The sequence below is a fragment of the Natator depressus genome, chromosome 1, assembly GCF_965152275.1.
Source record: "Natator depressus isolate rNatDep1 chromosome 1, rNatDep2.hap1, whole genome shotgun sequence".
Taxonomy (NCBI): domain Eukaryota; kingdom Metazoa; phylum Chordata; order Testudines; family Cheloniidae; genus Natator; species Natator depressus.
The window spans coordinates 95,368,796-95,394,778 of record NC_134234.1 but is presented as its reverse complement, the minus strand read 5'-3'; the positions used below and the strand labels follow the sequence as shown (position 1 = coordinate 95,394,778).

Sequence of the window (25,983 nt, the reverse complement as noted above, 5' to 3'; positions counted from 1 at the left end):
GTTTATGCTCAGTTAACTTCTTCAAGGTTATCTTCACGAACATAAGGGATAATAACATAATGTGTCTTATACAGGAACAGATTCTGGAGATTAATTTTGTAACAAGAATTTAATTCCACAGCCATTGCATGCAAGTGGCCCTGCCTACAGTACATGAATTAGTATTTCCGCAAATAAATGTCCCATGTGGTGGTGGGGTTTCCACCACTTCCCTTGAGAGATTATTCAACAGCAATATGAGAAGAGTTGTATTGATATTTTATATATTTTCTTAATTTCATCACATTATAGTATGAATACTGCCTTGTACCATCCTGATATAACTTTTCCTCCTTGGAGTCTTCTGCAGCATTCAGATATTTGTATCTCCTCTTTTATAGTCACCAAACCAAACTATGAATATTCAAGTGAGACATTTAAGTCTTTCCTTGTAAGTAAGTCCCTCCAAATTCCTAATTATTAATCACTGGTGTTTCTGTTCTCTGAACTTCCTCCAATTTGTAAGGATCTTTCTGGCATTGATTTGTATGGAGCTGCAAACAATATTTCATGTGCAGTTGTCTCAGAGCTATATAAAGAAGGACCGTTGCTTCCCTGCTCCGTCATTGTGTCTGAGCAGCCTAAATTTGTATTGGCCTATTTTGCTCCCATATTGTATTGCAAACTTGTGTCTAATTTGGTCCCTTGTTCCGCTCTGAGTCTTCTAGCCCTCTATCAGGAGTACTGCTTTCCAGATTATTTCCTCCCATTAAATATCTATGTAAATTGTATCTCGGTTTGTTATTTGCTCCCCATGTTTCTTCAGTCATTTGCGCTATCTTACTATAAGAAACTTGAAAACTGGATATAGATACATCTGGATACATCAAGATGGAGGTCAGCACGATGTTAAGAGAATGGAATGGATCATCATCATTATCATCATCATGTTCCCTTTACGCCTCTGGAAGCAACGAAGCTCCTCACTCCTGTCTGTTTCTGGCAAGTCTTTCGATGGTTCCCCAGCTGTGCCCCAGGTTTTTCAGCTCGGCTTCCACTGCTTTTTGCCATGTTGTTTTGGGGCGGCCTCATTTTTGCTTGCTGTCAGGTGTCCATTTTATTGCTACTCTGGTGATGGAATCAGTTTCCATCCGAAGCACATGGCCAATCCAATCCATCTCCCACGCCTCCTGGCAAAGATGGTGCTCATGTCCTCTTGGCTGCACTGTGTCAATAGTTCTTGGTTTGAGATTGATCTGGGCCAAAAGATATGGAGCCTTTAATCTCTTATTGATTGGTTTGAAACTAGCTTGATAGTAGTCAATGAAAGCTACCAGTTTCTGCCAGTTATTTAATGGTTTACAAGGTGTGGATCTGTCATCTCAACTCATTTCTTAGGTTCTGATTATGCTACTCTTGTACAGAGCTTCAGTCAAGTTAATGCAACTCTGCATGGGCACAGCTGTCCACCCATGTGCTATTCACTGTAAGATGAGGGCCTTTGTGGGCACTTACATCACAAAAACCAACAATAGAAATGACACAAGAGGTCACACTTACGGTTGAACAGAAGGGTCTTCATATCAATCAATATCTACCAATTCAACTTCAAAAAAGAGCTTTGCATTTGGAGGAATCTTGGCATCAGGCTGCCCTTTCTTCCCATAAGCCCATTCAAGTTCAATTTCCAGATGAGCCTTCTCCCCTTTAGTCATTGTCAACAGAGCTTCATCCCAGCCTCTGATAACTTTTCCTACACCAACTTTGAAGCTTAAAGATTTGGCTCCTTTACAGAGCTGAAGACTGACATACACTGTCCTGCCAGATGAGGATGATATTAATAAAACCATCTTTATTAAACTTTTTCTCTCATAAAAGCTGAAATAGGGAGTGTTTTTATTCTCACTACGTATTTTTTCCTTTTGGACACCATAAACACATTTTAAACCAATAGTCAAGGATTGTAATGGTTGTGTGGTGTGTACAGAAATGAAGCATCTGTGCCTATTGGTGTTCTGGAGCATCATAAACATTAAGCTATGAATTGAGAGATTATAGTTTATTGCTTGCTAGTCACTTCATAAACTTCGTCATAATAAGTCATGTAACTGCAAGTGCTTAAGGTGTAATCATTAAGTATTCCTTCACTGGTGAATACTTCCCCACAAAGACTGATGGATCTGGTTTTGTTTACTGCCACTATGTTGAATAAAAGGCTTGTTCGGAAACAACTGCAACCTAATTAATAACTTTGTTTATATGTTGGCTATCCAAAGGGATTTCCACTGGTTTTGGTTCATTAGGCACCATTAACATGTTAGGTTCAGAATGCTGTTTTATAAAGATGTTTTCATGTTATTTAGCATGGTACAGTCATAATGATAGCTACTTAATTCTTTATTTACTCATTTGCTGTAAAATACTGGAGCAAGGTAGACAAATTAAAAATAGTCTTTCTTCCCATACTGCTCGCTCTCTTACGACTAAAGATAGTTCCTTTGTTGTAGCTCTAGAGTTAGCGTGCCATTTCTGGAGTTTTATTGTTTCCTTTTAGCTTACATTACAGACCCCTGTCCTTTAAAAACCCTTTATGTCCACATACAATCCAATCTGACTTCTCTTGGAATGGTTTTGCTGTCCTTTCTAGATTGTATTAAGGAGAGGATTTACAAAGTGTCCCATAGGCTCAGCAAGCTTTACTAGTCCACATTGGTGGCTTGAGAATTCTGCGAGAATTTGCAGGGGGGAGAAACATAATACCGAAAGAATGAGAAATTTTAATACCTATTGTGAGCCATTAAGAAACCTCTTTTCTTCATCACTACACAGAGCTTTTCCTGGCTTGGAGCCACTTACAGCTGGTTTCCAGTAGCTATGAGTGAGACTTAATCTTCTCTCACTACACTAGCAGCAAGAAGGATACCAACATGAAACTATTGGCTCTGACTCCAAAAGATCAGAAGCATTGTACACCATTGAAAATAACAACATAAGAATGACTGTACTGGGTCAAACCAATGGTGCATCTAGCTCAGAACTGTGTCTTCCAACAGTGGCCAATGCCAGGTGCTTCAGAGAGACAGAACAGGCAATTATCGAGTAATCCACTCCCAGCTTTGGGCAGTCAGAGGCTAAATGGCAGTGTCTATGGAAGGGATACTTTTAAATAAAAGTATACTTTAAAAAAAATCTGCATTCATATATACATGTACCTTATGGGAAGTGACCTATTAAAGAGGCTAGAAGGATCCTGGAATTGTAAAAAAAAAAAAAAAAAAAAAAGAAAACCAAAACAGTGTTCAGTATTCTTACAACAGCAAGAGACTGTTCTTCCTTGTGGAAATAGCACATCTGGTACCCCTAAATACATATATTCTGTACATGCAAACTAGCCTTAATGGATGATTCAGGTTAATAAACAAATTACTCAAAAGTCAGAGAATTTCAAAAGTTAAGGCTAAATAATTAACCTTAACTGTATTCCCTTTGTGCATATATTTTCAGATATGGACTCTCAATATCACAGTGTGTTATTTCTTAAATACAAATGTGTAACTGTGACAAGGTATGTAAAGCCCACACCAGAGAGGAAGGGGTTAAGGAGATGCTCTGCTTTGGAGTGGTCCACACTTGTGAGTCACGTCAAGAATGGAGGAGGAGGAGGAGCAGCTCTGGGAGGAGAATTGAATGCTCAACTTGCTAGCTCCCAGGGCAGAGAGCAGAGCCTGGCAGAGAGCAGAGCCTACACCCTTGCTGAAAAGAAGGCCCAAGTCACCTGAGGCAAAGGAGGCTGTATCTTATTCCTTCCACTGTAGGTGAACCAGTGGACCTGGAGCTGGATTGTACGCCATCCAAGGCCCCTCTGAAGGAGGAGAGGCCAATGGCCTGGCTGGGACTGTCTGTATAGTCCCTTTTCCTTCATTTATGTTGCTACTCCTAAGTTGTTTATTCCCTGGGACCTCGAAAGGGGTAAACATCCTAAGGAACTTGGCTGGAGGGCTGAGAATCCAGCCCCTTCGGAATGCTATTGAGTGCCCCCACTTAAGTGACCGGACCCAGAATAAGCATACAACTCTGTCAACACTCCAACGAGGTGTTGTTGAAGGGCCATAACCCTGAAAATAACATGATACAAATGGCGGGGCGGGGGAGGGGTTAAGAGTATAAATACAAAAACGGAAATGAACTATTTATCTTCCAGGACTTGTAATTTTCTAAGCCTTTTATATTTTTCTGCTCCTTAAGAAAACTGCCTCCAATTCTAGGCCATCCCAAATTTATGCTGTCTCAAATTGTAGGCTTTCAATAACTTATCAGGATTCAAGTGCAGACTTCAAACATAACTTTAGACTTGCTGAATTGACTTTCTTCAAGTTGGGCTTGTTTTATAAATCTCACCAAAATCTAATAACTAGAGCAGGCAGGAAACTGTTTTCTTGCCTTGTGAAAATTTCAAATATTTTCCCATTATATACCAGACAAAACCGTGACCTTTTTGAAATTTTGGTGAGAGAGAGTAACACCAACCCAGAATAGCCCACTGGGGTTCCACTTTGTATTAAATATTCATTAGTACAGAGCGCGAGAGAAAGTGCGTGAGACTGACTTTATATCCCACTGGTTAGGGCACTGCTCTAGGATGTGGGAGACCTAGGTTCAAATCCCATCTTCAGATACACAAAATGGAACAGCTCTGACAGAAGACAGTGAGAGAGAGTCACCCAGAATACCCAATAGTCTCATCGACTTTAAGGCCAGAAGACACCATCATGATCATTTGTTCAGACCTCTTGCGCAATGCAGGCCATAGAACCTCATCCATCCACTCCTGTAATATACCCCAACCTCTGGCTCAGTTACTGAAGTCCTCATATCATGATTTAAAGACTTCAAGTTACAGAGAATCCACCATTTACTTCAGGTTCATCAGGTCCCCAAGACAGTGTAAGCTGAATCAGGACCTGCCTTCTGATGGGCTGATAGACTTTAAGGCCAGAAGGGACCATCATGATCATCTGCTCTGACCTCCTGAACATTGCAGGCCATGGAACCTCACCCACCCACTCCTGTAATAGACCCATGACCTCTGGCTGAATTACTAAAGTCCTTAAATCATGATTTAAAGACTTCAAATTACAGAGAATCCACCATTTACATTAGTTGAAACCTGCAAGTGATCTGCGTGCCCCATGCTGCAAAGAAAGACTTTTTTTCATTAGGCTAAACAAGCCAAGCTCTTTGAGTCTCCTCTCATAAGGTAGGTTTTCCATTCCTCAGATCATCCTAGTGTCCCTTCTCCGCACCTGTTCCAATTTGAATTAATCTTTCTTAAACATGGGAGACCAGAATTTCACATAGTGTTCCAGATGAGGTCTCACCAGTGCCTTGTATAATCTCTACTGATGCATCCTAGGACTGCATTAGCTTTTTTCACAGCTGCATCACATTAGCAGCTCATCCTGTGATCAACCAATACACCCAGGTCTGTCTTCTCCTCTGTTGCTTCCAACTGATAAATCCCCAGCTTACAGCAAAAATTCTTGTTATTTGTAAGTGCATGACCTTGCACTAATAAATTTCTTCTAATTTGTATTACTCCAGCTTTCAAGGTCATCCCCATCTTCTTGTGTAATATTCTGATCCTCTTCCGTACTGGCAATACCTCCCAACTTTGTGTCATCTGCAGATTTTATTAGCACACTCCCACTTTTCGTGCTAAGGTCATTAATAAAAATGTTAAATAAGATTGGTCCCATGGCCAATCCCTGAGGAACTCCACTAGTAACCTCCCTCCAGCCTGAGAGATCACCTGTCAGTACGATCCATTGTAGTCTCCCCTTTATCCAGTTCCTTATCCATCTTTCAATTCTCATATTAATCCCATTCTTCTCCAATTTAACTAATAATTTCCCATGGAACTGTATTAAATACCTTACTGAAATATAGGTAGATTAGATCTACTGCATTTCCTTTGTCTAAAAAATCTGTTATCTTCTCAAAGAAAAAGATCAATTTGGTCTGTCACCATCTACTTTTTGTAAAAACATGTTGTATTTTATCCCTGTTAATGTTTATCTCTATGTCCTTAACTACTTTCTCTTTCAAAATTTGTTTTATGACCTTGCATGCAATGGAGGTTAAACTAACAGGCTTGTAGTTTCCTGGATCACATTTTTTCCCTTTCATAAAAATAGGTGCTACATTAGCAATTCTCAGTCATAGGGTATGACCCCCGAGTTTACAGATTCATTAAAAATCCTTGCTATTGGGCTTGCAATTTCATGTGCCAGTTCCTTTAATATTCTTGGATGAGATTATCTGGGCCCTCTGATTTAGTCCCATTAAGCTGTTTGAGTTTGACCTCCATCTTGGATGTGGTAATTTCTACTTCCATATCCCCATTTCCATTAGCCCCCCTGCCACTACCCTCAAATTCCTCATTACCTTTATTAAAACTGAGGCAAAGTATTTGTTTAGGTGTTGGGCCATGCCTAGATTATCTTTAATCTCCACCACATGCTCAGTGCTTCTTTCCTCCTTTTCTTTTTATATGGCTATAGAACCTTTTACTATTGGTTTTAATTTCCTTTGCAAGGTCCAACTCTGCTTGGCTTTTTCCCCTACACTTTCTGACCTCCAAGAGGTAGCTTTCCTTGCCGGTCGATCCCATCTTCCATTCCTTGTAGGCTTTCTGCTTTCTCTTAGTCACCTGTTTGAGATGCTTGTTCATCCAGCTTGGTCTAGAATCCTTCTCTGTGAATTTTTTCCCCTTCTTGGGATGCAGGCTTCAGATAGTTTCTGCATCTTTGACTTGAAGTAATTCAAAGCCTCTTCCACATTCAGGTCCTTCAGTTCTTCAGTCCAGTTCCCTTCCCTAACTAATTCCCTTAATTTTTTTAAGTTTGCCCTTTTGAAATCAAGGGTCCTTGTTGCAGATCTATTTTTGTTTATCTTTCCATTTAGTTTAAAATGGATTAGCTCATGATCACTTGAACCAAAGTTTTCCCCTTTTTCTGTGAGGTCCTCGCTACTCACCAATAAAAATTCTAAAATGGCATCACATCTTGTAGATTTGGTAACTGTTTGGTGAAGAAATCTGTCAGCTATCACATCCAGGAAAATATGGGTCCTACTATTATTAGTATCACTTGTCCTCCAATCTGTATCTGAGAAATTAGTCTCTCTAAATCACACAATTCCCAGTAGTATTTATTTAATTAAAATCATTAAAGAGGTCTCTATCCATATCCAAACTGGATCCTGGGGGTCTGTACCAAACACTAACCCAGGGGAGCCTCTGATAGCTTTCTTCCCCAAAGTGATGTTGGGCCCAAACAGACTCTGTTTTATCCATTCCATGACTTCTAATTTCTTTGCAGTCTATCTCATCATTAATATACTGTACTACTCTACCACCTTTACCTTTATTTCTGTCTTTCCTGAATAGCACATACCCTTCAATACCCTGAATAGCACATACCCTCCAACCTTTACTATTCCAACATGTTTCTATTATCCCTATAATATCTGGTTTCACTTCCTGCACCAGTAGTCCTAGTTCCTCCATTTTGTTATCCAGGGTCCTTGCATTGGTGTATAAACATCTTATTTTTTTCTGCTTGGCTTCACCCAGATTCTCACCCAATTGGGTACAGTCATTTTATTGCCAGTATCACCTACCTGTTAGCTTCATTGGTATTGGCACTATCTTTTCTCTTGTTGTCCATTCTCCTACTCTCTATTATTCCTTTGTCTGTTGCTGTGTTCTCTCTTACTTGATTTTCCTCCAGCTCGATGTTAGAATTAGGCATGGACATTACATGAGCATCTCCCAGCCATCTCCCCTGAGTTCTTTGTTTAAAGCTCTTTTAATCACTTGTGCCAACCTCCGTCCCAGAAGTCTATATCCCTCCCTATTCAGGTGGACTCCATCCCATGAGAACAGACCTCTGTCCATGAATGCCTCCCAGTGGTCAAACATCCCAAAGCCCTCCTTATACCACCACTGCCTGAGCCATCTGTTGATCATCATAATTTTGTCTTGCCTTTGTTCTCCTTCTTTAGTCTGGTAGTTAGGGCACTCAGCTGGGAAGTGGGAGAACAGCAGAACAGAGACTTGAATGTAGGTTCCCCCACCCCAGGTGAGTGGCATAACCAATGGGCTATACAGAATGGGGCTGGGGGGGGGAGGGGGGAGGGTCTGTCAGGCCAGAAATTCCATCCTGGACCTGAGAAACCTTTTGCGATTAACATTTCATCAAAACCGGTACATTTTTGCAAAATGTTTGGATTTCAGTGAACCAACATTATCTGATGAAAAACTGTTCTGTTGAAAGTAATCAGACCACATTTCTAATTGGAATAGGGGGACAAGTTGTTGCTGGTTTTTGTTTAATGCTCAAATATTTAAATGGCTAGATTGAGTTGGCTAAAACTTTCAACAATATTCATGTTTAGGTTGAGTCCAAGCATGGAAAATTTTAGATCAAGGAAATTTTTGAGAAAGTCATGAGCAAATATAAAAGTTAGGTTAGTGTAAAAATGGTAAATCTTCTATTCATACCCACTATAAAATCTGTTCAATTTTGGGAAAGGAAAGTAGCTTAACTGAAAGAGAAAAAGGAAGAACAGAATGCTTTTTACCCAACTACAGACAGAGTTGGCCTTAGGAATTGTTTTAATTCTAGTTTGTTCCATCCCTAAAGCCATATTTCTGGTTTCATAATCCAGGTCACACCTTAAGATTATCTCCACTATATCGTTCTTAATTACAAATATGTTTATCAAAACTTCAAACACTTGAAATCATTGAGAGAAGAGTTGTATTGTGTAAGATGATACTTTTCCAACACAATCACATCAAGGAGTAATAATATTTTGCATTTATACAGAACCTTTCATCTGGAAATTTCAAAGCTCAGTACAAACATTAATTAATTAAACCTCAACAGCCCCGCGAGGTACGGAAGTATTCAGAGTTATTGAAACTAGAATTGGAAAAGACTTGTTAGGTCAGGTCATCTAAACCATCTCCTGTAATAATAATACCATAATAATAATCTTCCCATGTTACAGATGGGTAAATTGAGGGACACAGAGATTAAGGGACATGCCCGAAGTCACAGTGAGGCATCAGCAGAACTAAAAATACTCGAGTTCTGATGCTTTTCTCTGCTCTGAACCCTGCATCATGGTGCTTTTCTATGAGGAAAGCCTTATAGGAATCTTTGAAGTGCTAAGAAATATTTGCCAAATTTCTGAATTATAGTGATGTTTCCCTCCTGGAGACTTTATTATCACTGGAATGTTTCTTTGATATGGAAACTCTGTGTGCAAACAATACTTCATCTTCTAATTTAAAAAAATGTAGTTCACCATTCTGGTAAAAGGGAACTTCAAACTGATGGGGAGTGTTACTTTGTTGTACAGAAAACATGCTTTGATTACATCCTGAAATGACTAATATCCAGGCAGAAAATGTGAAAGTACTGTAATGTACTTCACAGCCAGGGCTCAAGAGTTCAGGCAGCAATAAGCCAATATCCATTGTTCTGTTGGGAAATGCTTAGACTCAGTCTGATCCACTCTATTTTATAAGAAGCTGTTATACCAATCTGGCCTCATGTCTGTTTGTAAGTACCAAGCAGAGGTAACAAAATATAACATCACTTATCCTACAAAGGCCATGGAGTTTGTAGAAGCATGAGAATCAAGAAATGATACTGTTGAAGGAGAAACGAAGAGTGACACACGTTATGTATTGTTGGTGTATTCTCTTTAAAGTGGTGGATCCATGTGTAGAGTTGTTCTTTGTTTTTTAAATTGAAAGCATTTGCCAGTTTATATTGAGAAACCATTGAAATTTCTCATTACTCAAGCAATTTACAACTGATTTTTTAATCTATCGTTCGTGTGAACTAGAGTTGTGTTCTCTGTCAAAAGTTATTTCTTAAGCTCTCCAGTGAATCTCATTCTACTTGTCCCCATGTTTTTTTGTTGTTTTTAATGTATTGTGCCCCTGGTAAAGTTTATTCCAGGTTCCTATATATTGTTGTGCTTATCTTGCAGCTATGGCTGAGCGTACTAGTTTGAATGGGGGAAGCTGGTAGATAGGATAAATGCTGTATTAGCACCACTCTGAATACAATGGTTTACAGGCTCATCTTTTGCTTTTTGTGTTAATGGAAATCATTGGATGTCGTTATTATAGATAATCTTACAAGTTCTTTTAGTTGACCGTATAGGCAGTTTGATCTTGTAGAAAAGTGTGCACTTAGTTGCAATGCAGTTTCTTGTAGAAGCTGAGCATATCCCCAAGAAAGCTATTCTCTCTGCCGAAGTGTTTCTGTCTAGAATCATTTTTTGGTGGAGAGCTATTGCCTAAAGGACATACTCACTCCTGCAAGCATTACATGAGACAGAAGCCCTGCATGTGCAAAAGCTGGCTGACGTAGATGGTAGATTTGCTGGAGCCCAGCGTGAACTGGGAAACCATGAAACATCCTGAGGAGCAGAAGTTATTCAATTTGCATGCACAGCTTGAAATTCAGAAGTGGAGAGAACTGCAATGAGGGTATAAAATGTGTACAATATTATATAGTAAAGCACAGAAACCCAAGAAGCATCTGATCTTATAGTGATCCTGGATCATGAACTGATCAACTGGGTAATGTCAGTGGGAAACATCACAGTTCTAGTGCCATCGACACCAATCAAAACAGATGACGGACTGAAAGAATGCAAAGATGTTTTAAGGGTTACAGCAGTTATTTGGGGGCAACATTTTCAAAACTCCAGGCTAAAGTCAGGCTCCTAAATCCATATTTAGGCATCTGAATAAATAACCCTGTCATTCAAAAGTACTAAGCATCAGCAGCTTCTATAGAAGTTAGATTTCTAGTTTTGAAGATATTGGCCAGGGAACACCAGATTAAGGTCTAGATTCCAATAGGTCTCAGAGTACGTACCACGGTCCAAGAAAAATCCCACTTGTACTGCAACACAAAAATCAGTCAGTCAGCTAATGAAATATTGAAACTGGAACGTGTAGGGGTAATTGTCAAAGTAGGTGATCCTACAGAGAAGGCGCTTGAACTCTGCAGTGGTAGAGGAGAAGCTGCACACAGGGGAGCTACAGCTGTGCTGAGTCTGTGACACCTGAACAAGGGAATCAAATTGGACAATTACCAGATGCATACGTCTGATGAAGTGACAAGTACATTCTTGGGATACCCAGTTTTCCAGTGTCTGAAAGGCAAGGTTGAAAAAACGGGAAAAGAAATTCAATACTTATCACTAGAGCTGGTCAGAAAAATTCTGACAAAATGTTCTGTCATCAGAATTTGCCAATACATCAAAATCAAAACATTTTGCAGAAACTGTTCAGTTCTGACAAAATACTGCTGGAAACCAGGCAGAATTCCAGTCAGGTTGCCTCCTCGTAAGTCTTCCTGGCATGCTTCTGAGGAGCCTGAGCTTCCAGGTTCCGAGCTACTTGGCAACCCACCAGACTCATGAGTCCTTGGCAGCCCAGGATTTCTGGGTTCCCTGCTCCTCGGCAGCCCACCAGGTGGGCTATCCTGGAGCAGGAACTTCCAGTACAGCTGGGCTGAAAATTGGAACAAAACCAAATTTGGAAATCTTGAAATTCTCCACAAAATGGAATTACCATTCTCTAGCCAGGTTTACTAACCATGTTTACTATCCCACAAGAAACTTATTTACCTGCTTACTCTTTGGTATTCATTCAGCTCAAGAAGTATTTCAAAAACCCCTGGATTAAAGCTCTGCAGGGCTTTGTGGGGTTCCAGTCATTGAGGAAGACATCTTGATGTTTGTGCTTTGTGTTGAGGAAAACAATGCCGAGCCATGTGCTATGCTCCAGATATCTGGACAAATGTATTATCAAAACAACTGAAATAAAGTATGTCAGTCACATTCCCTCAGCTGAAGGTATCAGGCCTGGCCCAGCAAACTCAGCAGCAATCTCTAAAACAAGACAGTCAGAATCCCGCTGAGCTTAAAAAGAAAATTGTTGTTTTGCCTTGCCAAGTTCAAACCACACCTCTCAGATGAGTTGGCACCACTGAGAGATCTCCTAAAGAAAGAGTCAGACGGAGTTTCAATAGGACGCCCAGCAAGGTTCTGCCGTCACCTAAATGAAACAATTAATTGTTAATGCAAGCACATTTGACTAAAGCAGCATCTTCACATGGAAGCATCGAAGTGAAAACTTGGATTTGAGTTACTGCAAGAAGCGAATACTGATTCATGCATTCAAGTCTTTCATCTCCACAGAAATAATCTATGCCCAGATCGAAAAAGAAATTCATGTAGTTGTGATCGTTGTGAGCACTTCCATCAATACAATTTGCTGGGGGGGAGGACAATGGAGTCAGATCCTTTGAAGGCAATCATGAGCAATAAAACCCACATAGCAGCAGCACCAGACTAAAAATAATGCTTTTGTTTTTTGCTCCTGAAGACACCCAACATTATTGTTAAACACCGACCAGAAAAGGACACACCAGTTACTGAAACCTTAAGCATCCGACGAAGTGGGTATTCACCCATGAAAGCTTATGCTTCAATATGTCTGTTAGTCTATAAGGTGCCACAGGACTCTTTGCCGCTTAAGCAGATAGTTTCTGGCATAACATGGCAATTTGCAAGAGTCATTTGAGCCACAAGTTCATTGTCAAGCATGAAAATGGCTGAACTAAGGGTCGCAACCAAACCAGGTCTCCATTTATCTACACCGAAGAAAGCTATCATTGCTGGCTGGTCATAAGAAAATGTTTGTCACAGTTGTTGGAGTTCTGGACATTCTGTGAGTAGCTAGTAGTTATGTATGAAATATTTGTGGTTTCATGGTCACTGAGCTTGGAAAGGACACACTGTGATGAAGTAGTGCATGGCCCAAGCTTTGCTGTTTGGTCTCTTAAGAATGGACAAATAGAAGAAGTGCTAAAGCTTGTGCTGCTGTGAGGAACCTTCAAGTGAGACTCTTGGAAGCATGTAATCCCTTAACATACTTCTTGCCCATGGCAGGAGGTGGTACCAGACCTTTGCACGCTGTATAGTGAAAACTACATGAATCTAGTAGTATATTATAGATGTTGTTTTGAGTTGCAGAGACTGAAGAATGCAAAAACTTCCACAGTGGCTGGTACACATAGACGTCTTTGCCCAGCACAGAATACATGAGGTGTTGGTATCAGACGATGGTTACCAGTGTAGGGATTTCAGCAGTTTGCACATGGCTATGATTTTTGTTATGCCATAATAGCTAGCCACAGATGTCTGCAATCAAATGGGCAAACAGAAAAAGAGTAGACTGTTAAGCACCTACTAGTAAAGGTTGACAAGAGTTGACTCATGCCTTAATTTTGGGGGGTAGAGCAATTTGCTAATTGATGGTAGCATGGTCAACTTCCAGTGAGCTATAATTTAAGACTAAGCAGACCCACCAGTCCAGATGCTAGAACAAGACTACTTAACCATTACTTCTCCCCCAGAAAGTGGGGAGAGCGTGTATTCAGAATCCTAATGGTCAGCAGCATTGTCACACCACAGTGGAGAAATGGTCAGGGGCATGAAAAGACAACAGTTCAAATCAAATGAAGTTAAAGGTGCCATTGTGCTCAGTACTGTACGGGTGTGTGTGTGTGTGGGGGTGGGGGGGATACAGCAAGTGGTATGTGAAATCAGTGCCAAATTTGAGCTGCCTTTAACAGTGGAGTAGTTGTACCAAATCTCAGGAAGGGTGTGGGGAACATTTATATTACATGTGGAGAGTAAAACCTTTGAAAATTATTCCTGAACTACATTTGCAGTTTTCTTTGTATCCTCAGGTCACAACCGTGTACCAGGGAGGATAAGATCTACAAAATGATTCTTATGAGAAATGTGTATAAGTTTCTGAGCCGGCTAGGCAAACCATGATGAGGAGGAAAAGGCTTAAAACTTAAATCTGAGTTTATTCAAACTGGGACACAAGCTGCTGAATTCTTTCCCACAAAGCTATGCATTATCTAGAGTCTTGGATAAAATATATTTTTTTATAATTATGATGCAATTAAAAGTGTCTCCTAAGTACTCCTCTCTTGCCAGCATTTTGTTGAAGATCGGCTTGATGTGTCCTCTGAGGATAACACTGTTTAAAGTATTTTTCCCTAGTAGGATTTTGAACTTTATAATAATTTTGTTGTTTAGTTATGTTCTCCCTAAATCCAAATTAATTCAGATATATTCCCCTGGAGAAAATTTGATTGAATTAGTTTCCTTTTTAATAGGAAATAAAAACATTTATGGTCAACTCTTGAATGTCCATTTTTCCTTGTGGCTATACAGTGAATACTGTTCATAACTGAAATACACCACCACTCCCTTGTAATCTATTTTTCTCAGAATGTTTTATAACTGCAGTGATTCTATTTGTTTGGCTGCTTTCATTGTTGAAAGTTAGAAAATAATATATACAAAGTTTTAAAAAGCAGTTTACCTTTTGTCTCTCTGGATAGCCAGTTACACAATATTTATTACACCACTTTCAAAGGCTGTATGCTTTACCTTAATCTGTTGCTTGTGATACGTTAGCTTGATGAGGTAATGCAGAGAACACAGATCGTGTAAGAAGAAAAGTATTATTCACTTTCAAAATTAGTATTTATATAGAGTATAGTGAATGTATGTTATTTGAATTCACCAAGTCCTGCATAACTCAGTAATGTGGGACAGATACAGGGATATACAAAGAAACATAAATAGTGCACATTCATGGCTTTGTCACTTATGTTTTGATGCATTTGTTGAATCTTGTTTTATATAGTATGTACTTTCTTTGTTTTCAAAGTCTTTTAAAACCCCTTTTCTCTTTGCCAAAAAGACCTTTAGATTTAACATAACTTTTTTTTATCCTGTATTTTATACTTTGGCTTATATTTTTCTGCATTTGTTAAGTGAGCTGCAAAAGTAAGCATGAATACAGAGCGAGCAACCAAAATGTGCTCAATGTCCAAAATAAGAAAAGGAGTACTTGTGGCACCTTAGAGACTAACCAATTTATTTGAGCATAAGCTTTCGTGAGCTACAGCTCACTTCATCGGATGCATACTGTGGAAAGTGTAGAAGATCTTTTTATACACACAAAGCATGAAAAAATACCTCCCCCCACCCCACTCTCCTGCTGGTAATAGCTTATCTAAAGTGATCACTCTCCTTACAATGTGTATGATAATCAAGTTGGGCCATTTCCAGCACAAATCCAGGTTTTCTCTCCCCCCCCCCCACAAACCCACTCTCCTGTTGGTAATAGCTTATCTAAAGTGACCACTCTCCTTACCATTGTGTATGATAATCAAGGTGGGCCATTTCCAGCACAAATCCAGGGTTTAACAAGAACGTCTTGGGGGGGGGGGTAGGAAAAAACAAGGGGAAATAGGTTACCTTGCATAATGACTTAGCCACTCCCAGTCTCTATTCAAGCCTAAGTTAATTGTATCCAATTTGCAAATGAATTCCAATTCAGCAGTCTCTCGCTGGAGTCTGGATTTGAAGTGAAGAAACGGATTGACAGAGCCAGAAGAGTACCCAGAAGTCACCTACTATAGGACAGGCCCAACAAAGAAAATAACAGAACACCACTAGCCATCCCCTTCAGCCCCCAACTAAAACCTTTACAACACATCATCAAGGATCTATAACCTATGGTCCTGAAGGATGACCCATCACTCTCACAGATCTTGGGAGAGCCCAGTCTTTGCTTACAGACAGCCCCCCAACCTGAAGCAAATACTCACCAGCAACCACACACCACACAACAGAACCACTAACCCAGGAACCTATCCTTGCAACAAAGCCCGTTGCCAACTGTGTCCACATATCTATCTATTCAGGGGACACCATCATAGGGACTAATCAATTCAGCCACACTATCAGAGGCTCGTTCATCTGCACATCTACCAATGTGATATATGCCATCATGTGCCAGCAATGCCCCTCTGCCATGTACATTGGCCAAACTGGACAGTCTCTTTGGAAAAGAATCAATGGACACAGATCAGACGTCAAGAATTATAACATTCAAAAACCAGTCGGAGAACACTTCAATCTCTTTGGTCACTCGATTACAGACCTAAAAATGGCAATTCTTCAACAAAAAAACTTCAAAAACAGACTCCAGTGAGAGACTGCTGAATTGGAATTAATTTGCAAACTGGATACAATTAACTTAGGCATGAATAAAGACTGGGAGTGGATGGGTAATTACACAAAGTAAATCTATTTCCCCATGTTTCCCCCCTCCCCCACTGTTCCTCAGACGTTCTTGTCAACTGCTGGAAATGGCCCACCTTGATTATCACTACAAAAGGTCCGCCCCCCGCTCTTCTGCTGGTAATAGCTCACCTTACCTGATCACTCTTGTTACAGTGTGTATGGTAACACCCATTGTTTCATGTTCTCTATGTATATAAATCTCCCCATTGTATTTTCCACTGAATGCATCTGATGAAGTGAGCTGTAGCTCATGAAAGCTTATGCTCAAATAAATTTGTTAGTCTCTAAGGTGCCACAAGTACTCCTTTTCTTTTTGCTAGTACTTACTAATTCTAATGGAGCTGGATTACTTGCTTTCTTGATCTCTCTCCAGGAAGCACACAGACCAGACAGACAAAAGCCTTCCCTCTCCCCCGCACCCTAGATTTGAAAGTATCTTGTGCCCTTATTGGTCCTTTTGGTCAGGTGCCAGCCAGGTTACCTGAGCTTCTTAACCCTTTATATGTAAAAGGATATTGTGCCTCTGGCCAGGAGGGATTTTATAGTACTGTATACAGGAAGGTTGTTACCCTTCTCTTTATATTTATGTCAGGCTACAAATAGTGAAACTGAGGCACTGAGAAATTAAGTGATTTCTCTTAGGTGTCAGATAAAATCTGTGTTGGCACTTACACTGAAATCAAGATCTGACTTCAGTCAAACACCAATACCTGCCTCCATGCTTATTTTACTCCTGTCTGATCTTGCTAACTGAGAGTCTGTCTGGCTTTTCTGGACCAAATTCAACAGGTACAACTACCTGGGAAGGTGTCTGGGCTGAGTTTAGTCATATTGTATGGTGGTATGAGTTACACTTTGGATGTAATTTCATCAGAAGATAAGCGTCAGTGGTTAAGGGCCAGATTTTACCTCTCTTACACTGACTAGCAGCTTACTTTGCAAATAGTGATATTGGTTTTAATAGGTCTAACTCCTGGAGTTAAGTACTACACATTCTGAGTCTGACATTTGGCCAAAGTATTTTATTTATTTTGATTTTTATATTTGGCCACTTAAAGAAGAGTGCCTATCTTTTACTCAAGGCATTCACGGACTATTCTTAAATATATAAAGGCCCAAATAGACCATACCTATAGCCCCCCATTCCTTTAACCATTAATCAGTATTCATATCTACTAATGATAATCCAGCAGTGAAAAACATATTTAAAATCATTAAGAACTCCCACTGCAGCCTTCCTGTTTCCTCACAGCTAGCAAAAGCATATGGGCCTTTCATGCTACTCCAAAGATTGATAAACTAGAGCTGTTTTAAACTGAAGTGGAGAGTGAGTTCCAAAGCTGAGGAGTGTGCATGGATAATGCCACATCAGCTGCTTCCGTCTGATCCTGGGACTCGATCTCATCTGTCCCCTGTGAATGCAGCTGTGGCAATAGTATGGCACTGGAGAGATGCAGTCTTTCAATAAGTAGATCCCAGGACATTTAGGGCTTTTATAGGTCAAAAACTTTAAATTTTATCCAGTAGTTTGTTTTTTGTAATGTTCACAAAATTCTTTGTAGCTTCAGGACAATCTGTATTCCATAATAGTATAAAACAGTATTTTACATAGGGTATGTCTACACTACGAAATTAGGTCGAATTTATAGAAGTCGATTTTTTAGAAATTGATTTTATACAGTCAATTGTGTGTGTTCCCACTTAAGACCATTAAGTTGGCAGAGTGTGTCCACAGTACCAAGGCTAGCGTCGACTTCCAGAGCCTTGCTCTGTGGGTAGCTATCCCACAGTTCCCGCAGTCTCCACCACCCATTGGAATTCTGGGTTGAGATCCCAATGCCTGATAGGGCAAAAACATTGTTGCGGGTGGTTCTGGGTACATGTCATCAGGCCCCCCTCCCTCCATGTAAGCAATGGCAGACAATCATTTTGTGCCTTTTTTCCTGGGTTACCCGTGCAGACGCCATACCACGGCAAGCATGGAGCCCGCTCAGCTCACTGTCACCGTATGTGTCCTGGCAGACGCGGTACTGCATTGCTACACAACAGCAGCTCATTGCCTTGTGGCAGCAGACGGTTCAGTACGACTGGCAGCCGTCATCGTCGTCGTCTCCTGGGTGCTCTTGGCCGACCTCAGTGAGGTCGGTCGGGGCGCCTGGGCAGACATGGGAGTGACTCAAGGTCATTCTCTTCTGAAGTTTCATCTCATGGAGATTGTCTGCTTGGAAACGATGACGGCTACAGTCGTACTGCACCGTCAGCTGGCAAGCACCCAGGAGATGACGACGGCTAGCAGTCGTACTGCACCGTCTGCTGCCAGCCTACCCCTTACCCCCCCCTTCCATGAAAGTAACGGCCGACAATAGTTTCACGCCTTTTTCCGTGCGGGCGCCATATTGCTGTCAGCATCGTCATCCACCCGCCGCTTCCGCTGCCACTCTGCTTTCCTGCTCTCCTGCAGATGCCATACCACGGCAAGCATGGAGCCCGCTCAGATCACCATGGCAGTTGTGAGCATTGTAAACACCATGCGTGTTATCCAGCAGTATATGCAGAACCAGAACCTGCAAAAGCAGGCGAGGAGGCAATGGCAGCTCAGTGACGAGAGTGATGAGGACATGGACACCCTCATAACATGTGGGAATGGTTTCAAACAGCAGCGCAATTTAAAAGGAAGGGCTGCAGTTTTCGAGTTAACGTGCAGCACAAACCCAACTAACCCCCCCACACACACACACCCAATTCTCTGGGATGATTGCTTCACCCCTGCTCCCACAGCATGGGGGACAGTGGGGAAGATTTCTGTTCAGTCACAGGCACACAGCCCAGCAGGAACGGCCACCCCCACACACACCCAATTCTCTGGGATGATCGCTTCACCCCTCCCCACACTGTGTGGATAACAGCGGGAAATATTTCTTTTCAGCCACAGGCACACAGCCCAGCAGGAACAGCCATGTCTGAATGTCCCCTTAATAAAATTACCCTATTTCAACCAGGTGACCATGAGGAGTGACCATCCAGGAGAGCTTTATGGAGATGTCCCTGGAGGATTTCCATTCCATCCCCAGACACATTAACAGACTTTTCCAGTAGCTGTACTGGCCGCGAATGCATCCCAAGTCTTCGGGGCAAATTAATCATTAAACGCGCTTGCTTTTAAACTGTGCATTATATTTACAAAGGTACACTTACCAGAGGTCCCTTCTCCGTCTGGCGGGTCCGGGAGCCCACCTTGGGTGGGTTCAGGGGGTACTGGCTCCAGGTCCAGGGTGAGAAACAGTTCCTGGCTCTCGGGGAAAACGGTTTCTCCGCTTGCTTGCTGTGCGCTATCCTCAACGTCCTCCTCCTCATCATCATCTTCCTCATCCCCAAAATGTGCATCCCTGTTGTGTGATAATCTGTTGATGGAGTCAAAGCACAGGGGTGGGGTAGTGGTGGCTCTACCCCCTAGAATGACATGCAGCTCATCATAGAAGCGGCATGTCTGGGTCTCTGACCCTGAGTGGCTATTTGCCTCTCTGGTTTTTTGGTAGGCTTGCCAGAGCTCCTTAAGTTTCACGCGGCACTGCTGCGGGTCCCTGTTATAGCCTCTGTCCTTCATGCCCTTGGAGATTTTTTCAAATGTTTGGGCATTTCATCTTTTGGAACAGAGTTCTGATAGCACGGATTCGTCTCCCCATACAGCGATCAGATCCCGTACCTCCCATTCGGTCCATGCTGGAGCTCTTTTGTGATTCTGGGACTCCATCATGGTCACCTCTGCTGATGAGATCTGCACTCACCTGCAGCTTGCCACGCTGGCCAAACAGGAAATGAGATTCAAAAGTTCGCAGGCCTTTTCCTGTCTACCTGGCCAATGCATCTGAGTCGAGAGCGCTGTCCAGAACGGTCACAATGGAGCACTCTGGGATAGCTCCCAGAGGCCAATACCGTCGAATTGCGACCACACTACCCCAAATTCGACCCGGCAAGGTCGATTTCAGCGCTAATCCCCTCGTCGGGGGAGGAGTACAGAAATCGATTTTAAGAGCCCTTTAAGTCGAAAAAAATGGCTTCGTTGTGTGGATGGGTGAAGGGTTAAATCGATCTAATGCTACTAAATTCGACCTAAACTTGTAGTGTAGACCAGGGCATAGGAAATAGCTTCATTTTATCTACATACTTCTTCACATGAGAGAGAGAGAAAGTGTCCTATATTTAGAGAACGTGCTTTGTCTTTGATTTCATAAGGAGAGGTTACATAATAAAGTGCTGTACTTTAAAAAAATTGTACATTCAAGGCACCTAACTTGGAATGCCATATGTCATCTTAATTATTATGTATGTACTGTATATAAGATAGATTCAATTATCCTTAAATGCTTAAGAAAGCTGCATTTAACTATGATTTACTGTAGTAAATAAAAGATTGCAATGAAAATTACATCTGTAATTTATCCTTAAATATGCAAATTAATAATGATAGGTGTAAGAATATTGAAATATCTGCATGTATAATTAATACCTGCCCAGGTGACATACTTTATTTATTATAGAGTAAGAGTGATTTATGTGCTGTGTAATATAACTTGAGCTTGCAAAAGTTTTCCATTAACACTTTGTACATCCATACACACAACAGTACTGTGTATATATTGTTCTCTAGAGGAATTCATTGCATATACTTTGCATTTTTCTTTACTATAGAAGCTTTTTTAAATGGAAAAAAGTCTATGGGCTACTTCTCTGCAAACTTTTTTTGTAATAATTGCTGCATATGATCTTGATTATCATATGTTCAAATATAATGTATCATATTATACTTCTAAATGTGTAATAACTGGTACATTACTGGTATAACCACGATTTGAGGACTTCAATAGCTCAGACATAGGTAAGAGGTTTTTCGCAGGAGTGGGTGTGTGAGATTCTGTGGCCTGCGTTGTGCAGGAGGTCAGACTAGATGATCATAATGGTCCCTTCTGACCTTAATATCTATGAATCTATTATAATTTAACTGGTAGCTTAGAGCTGGGAGTTTGAATTTCCCAATGCTAGGTCCAGATGTTTAAAACACATTAGCAGAAAGCATCAACAATGCCTAATTCTTACATGGGACTGCCACATGGATCACTCCATTGGTCCAGTTAGTCCTGTTTTCTGTCACTGACAGTCAGCAGTACTAGCAGCTTTAGAGAAAACGATGAGAAATCCAAAAGTTCTGGAATTACCTGTTTCATGGGCAGTTTCCTCCTAACCCCTAAGAGTAAGAGTTTGACTTACAATCTGAAATATGAGAGTTTATATTGCTTCCTACCTTTTTTTAGTATTTACTATTATAATTCTGTATATTCTTGTTATCCATATAAACATCCAATCCATTCTTGAATCCTCCTAACCTCTTGGCCTCAATGATATCTTGTCACAATGAGCGCTATAGGCAGGTTAGGCATTTTATGAAGCAGTTTTCTCTTCCTCATTTTGAATTTGCCACCATTCAATTTCATTGAGTGTCCGCTGGTCTTGTGTTATGAGACAGGGAGAACAGGTCTTTGAGCTACCTTCTCCATGCTACTTACTATTTTGAATACTTTTATTATGTTCCCTCTTATTCATCTCTTCTTTAAAGTAAATAATCCCAACTTCTTTAACATCTCGCTATATGAGTTTTTGTCTCTCTAATCGTTCTCATCATCTGTCCCTGGCTTTCTGCTTTATCCTTTTTGAAAGCTGAGTAGAGTATTCCAGGTGAGTGCATATCATTGATTTATATAATAGAAAAATATTTTCTATATTATTTTCTATTCAATTCCCTTCTGTATCCTAACATTTTGTTTGCTATCTTGACTGCTACTAAACTTAGAATATAGTTTGTACACCATGATATCCAAGTCTTTTTCCTGAGTCATATAGTTAATTTAGAATCCAGTAGAGTATATGAGTCGTTAAAAGAAAAGGAGGACTTGTGGCACCTTAGAGACTAACAAATTTATTTGAGCATAAGCTTTCATGAGCTACAGCTCACTTCATCGGATGCATGAGTCGTTAAGTGTTCCCTCCAATATGCATTACTTTGTATTTGTCAGAATTTATTTTCATCTGCCATTGTGGTGCTCGTTCATTTAGTTTGGTTAGGGTCCTTTGAAGTTATTGACAGTCTTCTCTGGTCTAGACTTACCTGAATAATTTTGTACCATCTGCAAGTTTTGACACCTCACTACTCACCTCTTTTCCACACAACAAATAAATATATTGAACATCAGTCTTTGTATGGAACTTCGTGGTATCCTGCTTTTGCCATGTTAAAAATTGACCATTTATTTCTACTCTTTGTTTTCTATCTCTTAGTGCGTTCCTTCCTGAGCAATAAACATTTTGTCTCTACCGTGCATACTTAGTTCCTTCAGTAGCCTTTTGAAAGTCCAAATAAATTGTCAACCAGTTCTCCTTTATCTACTGTGTTATTGATGCATTTTAGAATAGTTTGCATATGACACTAAACTGGGAGGAGAGGTAGATACGCTGGAGGGTAGGGATAGGATACAGAGGGCCCTAGACAAATTAGAGGATTGGGCCAAAAGAAATCTGATGAGGTTCAACAAGGACAAGTGCAGAGTCCTGCACTTAGGATGGAAGAATCCCATGCACCACTACAGACTAGGGACCGAATGGCTAGGCAGCAGTTCTGCAGAAAAGGACCTAGGGGTTACAGTGGACGAGAAGCTGGATATGAGTCAACAGTGTGCCATTGTTGCCAAGAAGGCCAATAGCATTTTGGGATGTATAAGTAGGGCCATTGCCAGCAGATCGAGGGACGTGATCGTTCCCCTCTATTCGACATTGGGGAGGACTCATCTGGAGTTCTGTGTCCAGTTTTGGGCCCCACACTACAAGAAGGATGTGGAAAAATTGGAAAGAGTCCAGCGGAGGGCAACAAAAATGATTAGGGGACTGGAACACATGACTTACGAGGAGATGCTGAGGGAACTGGGATTGTTTAGTCTGCAGAAGAGAAGAATGAGGGAGGATTTGATAGCTGCTTTCAACTACCTGAAAGGGGGTTCCCAAGAGGATGGATCTAGACTGTTCTCAGTGGTAGCAGATGACAGAACGAGGAGTAATGGTCTCAAGTTGCAGTGGGGGAGGTTTAGGTTGGATATTAGGAAAAACTTTTTCACTAGGAGGGTGGTGAAACACTGGAATGCATTACTTAGGGAGGTGGTGGAATCTCCTTCCTTAGAAGTTTTTAAGGTCAGGCTTGGCAAAGCCCTGGCTGGGATGATTTAGTTGGGGATTGGTCCTGCTTTGAGCAGGGGGTTGGACTAGATGACCTCCTGAGGTCCCTTCCAACCCTGATATTCTATGATTCTATGAATTCTAATAAATTTGTGAGGCATAATTTTCCTTTGCAAAAGCCAAGGTGGTTAGATCCTAATTTATCATGATTTACTAAGTGCTTTATAATTCTATTTTTAATTATCATTTTGATCAAATTACCAAGGAAAGTAGTAAGACTTCACAGTCTGTAATTTCTGAGATCACCCAGTCAGTATCTTTCAAATATATATATGTACAATATTTGCTACCTTCTAGTTCTTTAGCAGAGTGGCTGATTGTAACGAGAGCCTGCACATTTTTCCTAGCAGCTCACCGACTTTACTCTTAATTTTTTTTCAAAATTCTTGAGCGTGTACTGCTGGCCTAACGACTTATTGCTTTTTAATTTATGAATTTGTTCTAGCACTTCTTCTTTTGACACCTCTATCTCTGATAGTACCTCATCTTTATTACGAGTAAAGAATAGAGTCAGGGGAGGTATCTTCCCTGGTCTAGAAACAGAAAATATACCATGTGCCCACTGAAAGGATATTAGAATATCCAACCTTCAATCCATATAATGCATTTTAACATTTAATCAAAGAATACAGTCTAAAAAAACCCACCTACCAGCCCTACTATTGTAGTGAATTACCTATAATATGTTGTTTCAGAATTTCATGTGTTAATAGGTGTGTTGCTGCTCATTAACAGGTTTTAGATGCAGGAAGACTGAAAGAATATAATGAGCCATACATTTTGCTACAAGAAAAAGAGAGCCTGTTCTACAAGATGGTGCAACAAGTGGGCAAGGCTGAAGCTTCTGCTCTGATTGAAACAGCAAAACAGGTAGTTTTAAAAGAAGTTGTAATTAAGTTTGTCTCTATAGTCTTATTTTTCACATGTTAGCATATTCAGTGTTAGAGCAGGCCCCATCCACTCCTGTAGTTAATGGTCTATCAGCTTTTCAATTCTAAACCCTTATATTCAGTGCTTTATTACTGGGATATAAAATAATATACATCCAGAGCTCAAAATGATATATATCCTGAGTTGAAAGATTATGCTTGGGATTGTTTGCATCTGTATGTGTTTGTACACATATGCATGTATAAATAATATAGTGTGTGTTATAGATATACATCATTCACAAAAAAATGAACGTGAAAGAACGTTAAGGTTGTGAGGTCAAGCACTCAGAAGTTAGAAAATGACAAAATTAAGGTTGCCCAGGCGACCTACATTTGACCCCCTTATGACACAAATGTTAGTTATATGATCCCATATTATCTTTTCCTTGGTCAGTGCACAAGATGAATGGTGCTCATTGAATGAGTGGGTATTCAATATTTTGCTTTCTCTTCATTGTTCATTGTATGGTCCCAGGCCTTATTTATTGCACACTATTCAAACCAGCTCTGAATAAAGAATTATTAATTTCCTCATGAGCTTTTTTATGACTCTTAACATTACAGCATCTGAGTGTTTCACAAACATTAAGTGATTTATTTTCACAACACCCTTCTGAGATGAGAGGGTAGTATTATCCCTACTATACAGATGGGGAGCTGAGACACAGAGACATTAAGATCAAGTATGTACTAATTTGGGGTGCCCAATTTGATATACCTGTGTCCTGATTTTTTAGATAATTTAGCATTTTATAACACTTTTTGTTCTGAATACAGCTCCCACTGATTTCTCTTGCAGCTGTGAATGCTTAGCCTGACTACAAATCAAACTCTAGTTCTCTCAAGTTTGGTTTAAGTGATTTGCTCAGCATCACATAGGACAGGGATGGGCAAACTTTTTGACCCGAGGGCCACATCTGGGGATGGAAATTGTATATCGGGCCATGAATGCTCACGAAATTGGGGGTTGGGGTGTGGGAGGGGGTAAGGGCTTTGGCTGGGGGTGTGGGCTCTGGGCTGGGGCCAGAAATGAGGAGTTCAGGGTGCAGGAGGAGGCTCCGGTCTGGAGCAGGAGATTGGGGTGCAGGGGGAGGGGGCTACAGTTCCAGCTGGGGTTTCAGGCTCTGGGTGGGGCTTGGGATGAGGGGTTGGGATTGCAGGAGGGTGCTCCAGGCTGGGACCGAGGGGTTTGGATGGTGGGAGGGGGATCGGGGCTGGGGCAGAGGTTTAGGGGTGAGGGAGGGGGTCAGGGGTGCAGGCTCTGGGTGGCACTTACCTCAAGCAGCTCCTGGAAGCAGTGGCATGTCCCACTCTGGCTTTCTACATGGAGGGGTGGCCAGGCAGCTCTGCGCACTGCCCCGTCCACAGGTTCCACCCCTGCAGCTCCCATTGGCCATGGTTCCCAGCCAATAGGAGCTGCAGAGGCAGCGTGTGGGGCGGGGGCAGTGTGCAGAGCCGCCTGGCTGCCCCTACGTGTAGGAACTGGGGGCAGGGGGCACATATGCCACTGCTTCCA

General features: G+C 41.1%; 1 protein-coding gene across 1 annotated transcript in view; it reads left to right on the top strand.

Annotated features, from left to right (window-relative positions):
• The window catches only part of ABCC4 (ATP binding cassette subfamily C member 4 (PEL blood group)), a 206,568-nt gene that overhangs the window by 171,141 nt on the left and 9,444 nt on the right, over nt 1–25,983 (top strand). Inside the window, exon 30 of the mRNA XM_074962631.1 lies at nt 24,271–24,405. Within this exon, the coding sequence (XP_074818732.1) occupies nt 24,271–24,405 (135 nt within the window). The remainder of the gene's footprint in view (nt 1–24,270; nt 24,406–25,983) is intronic.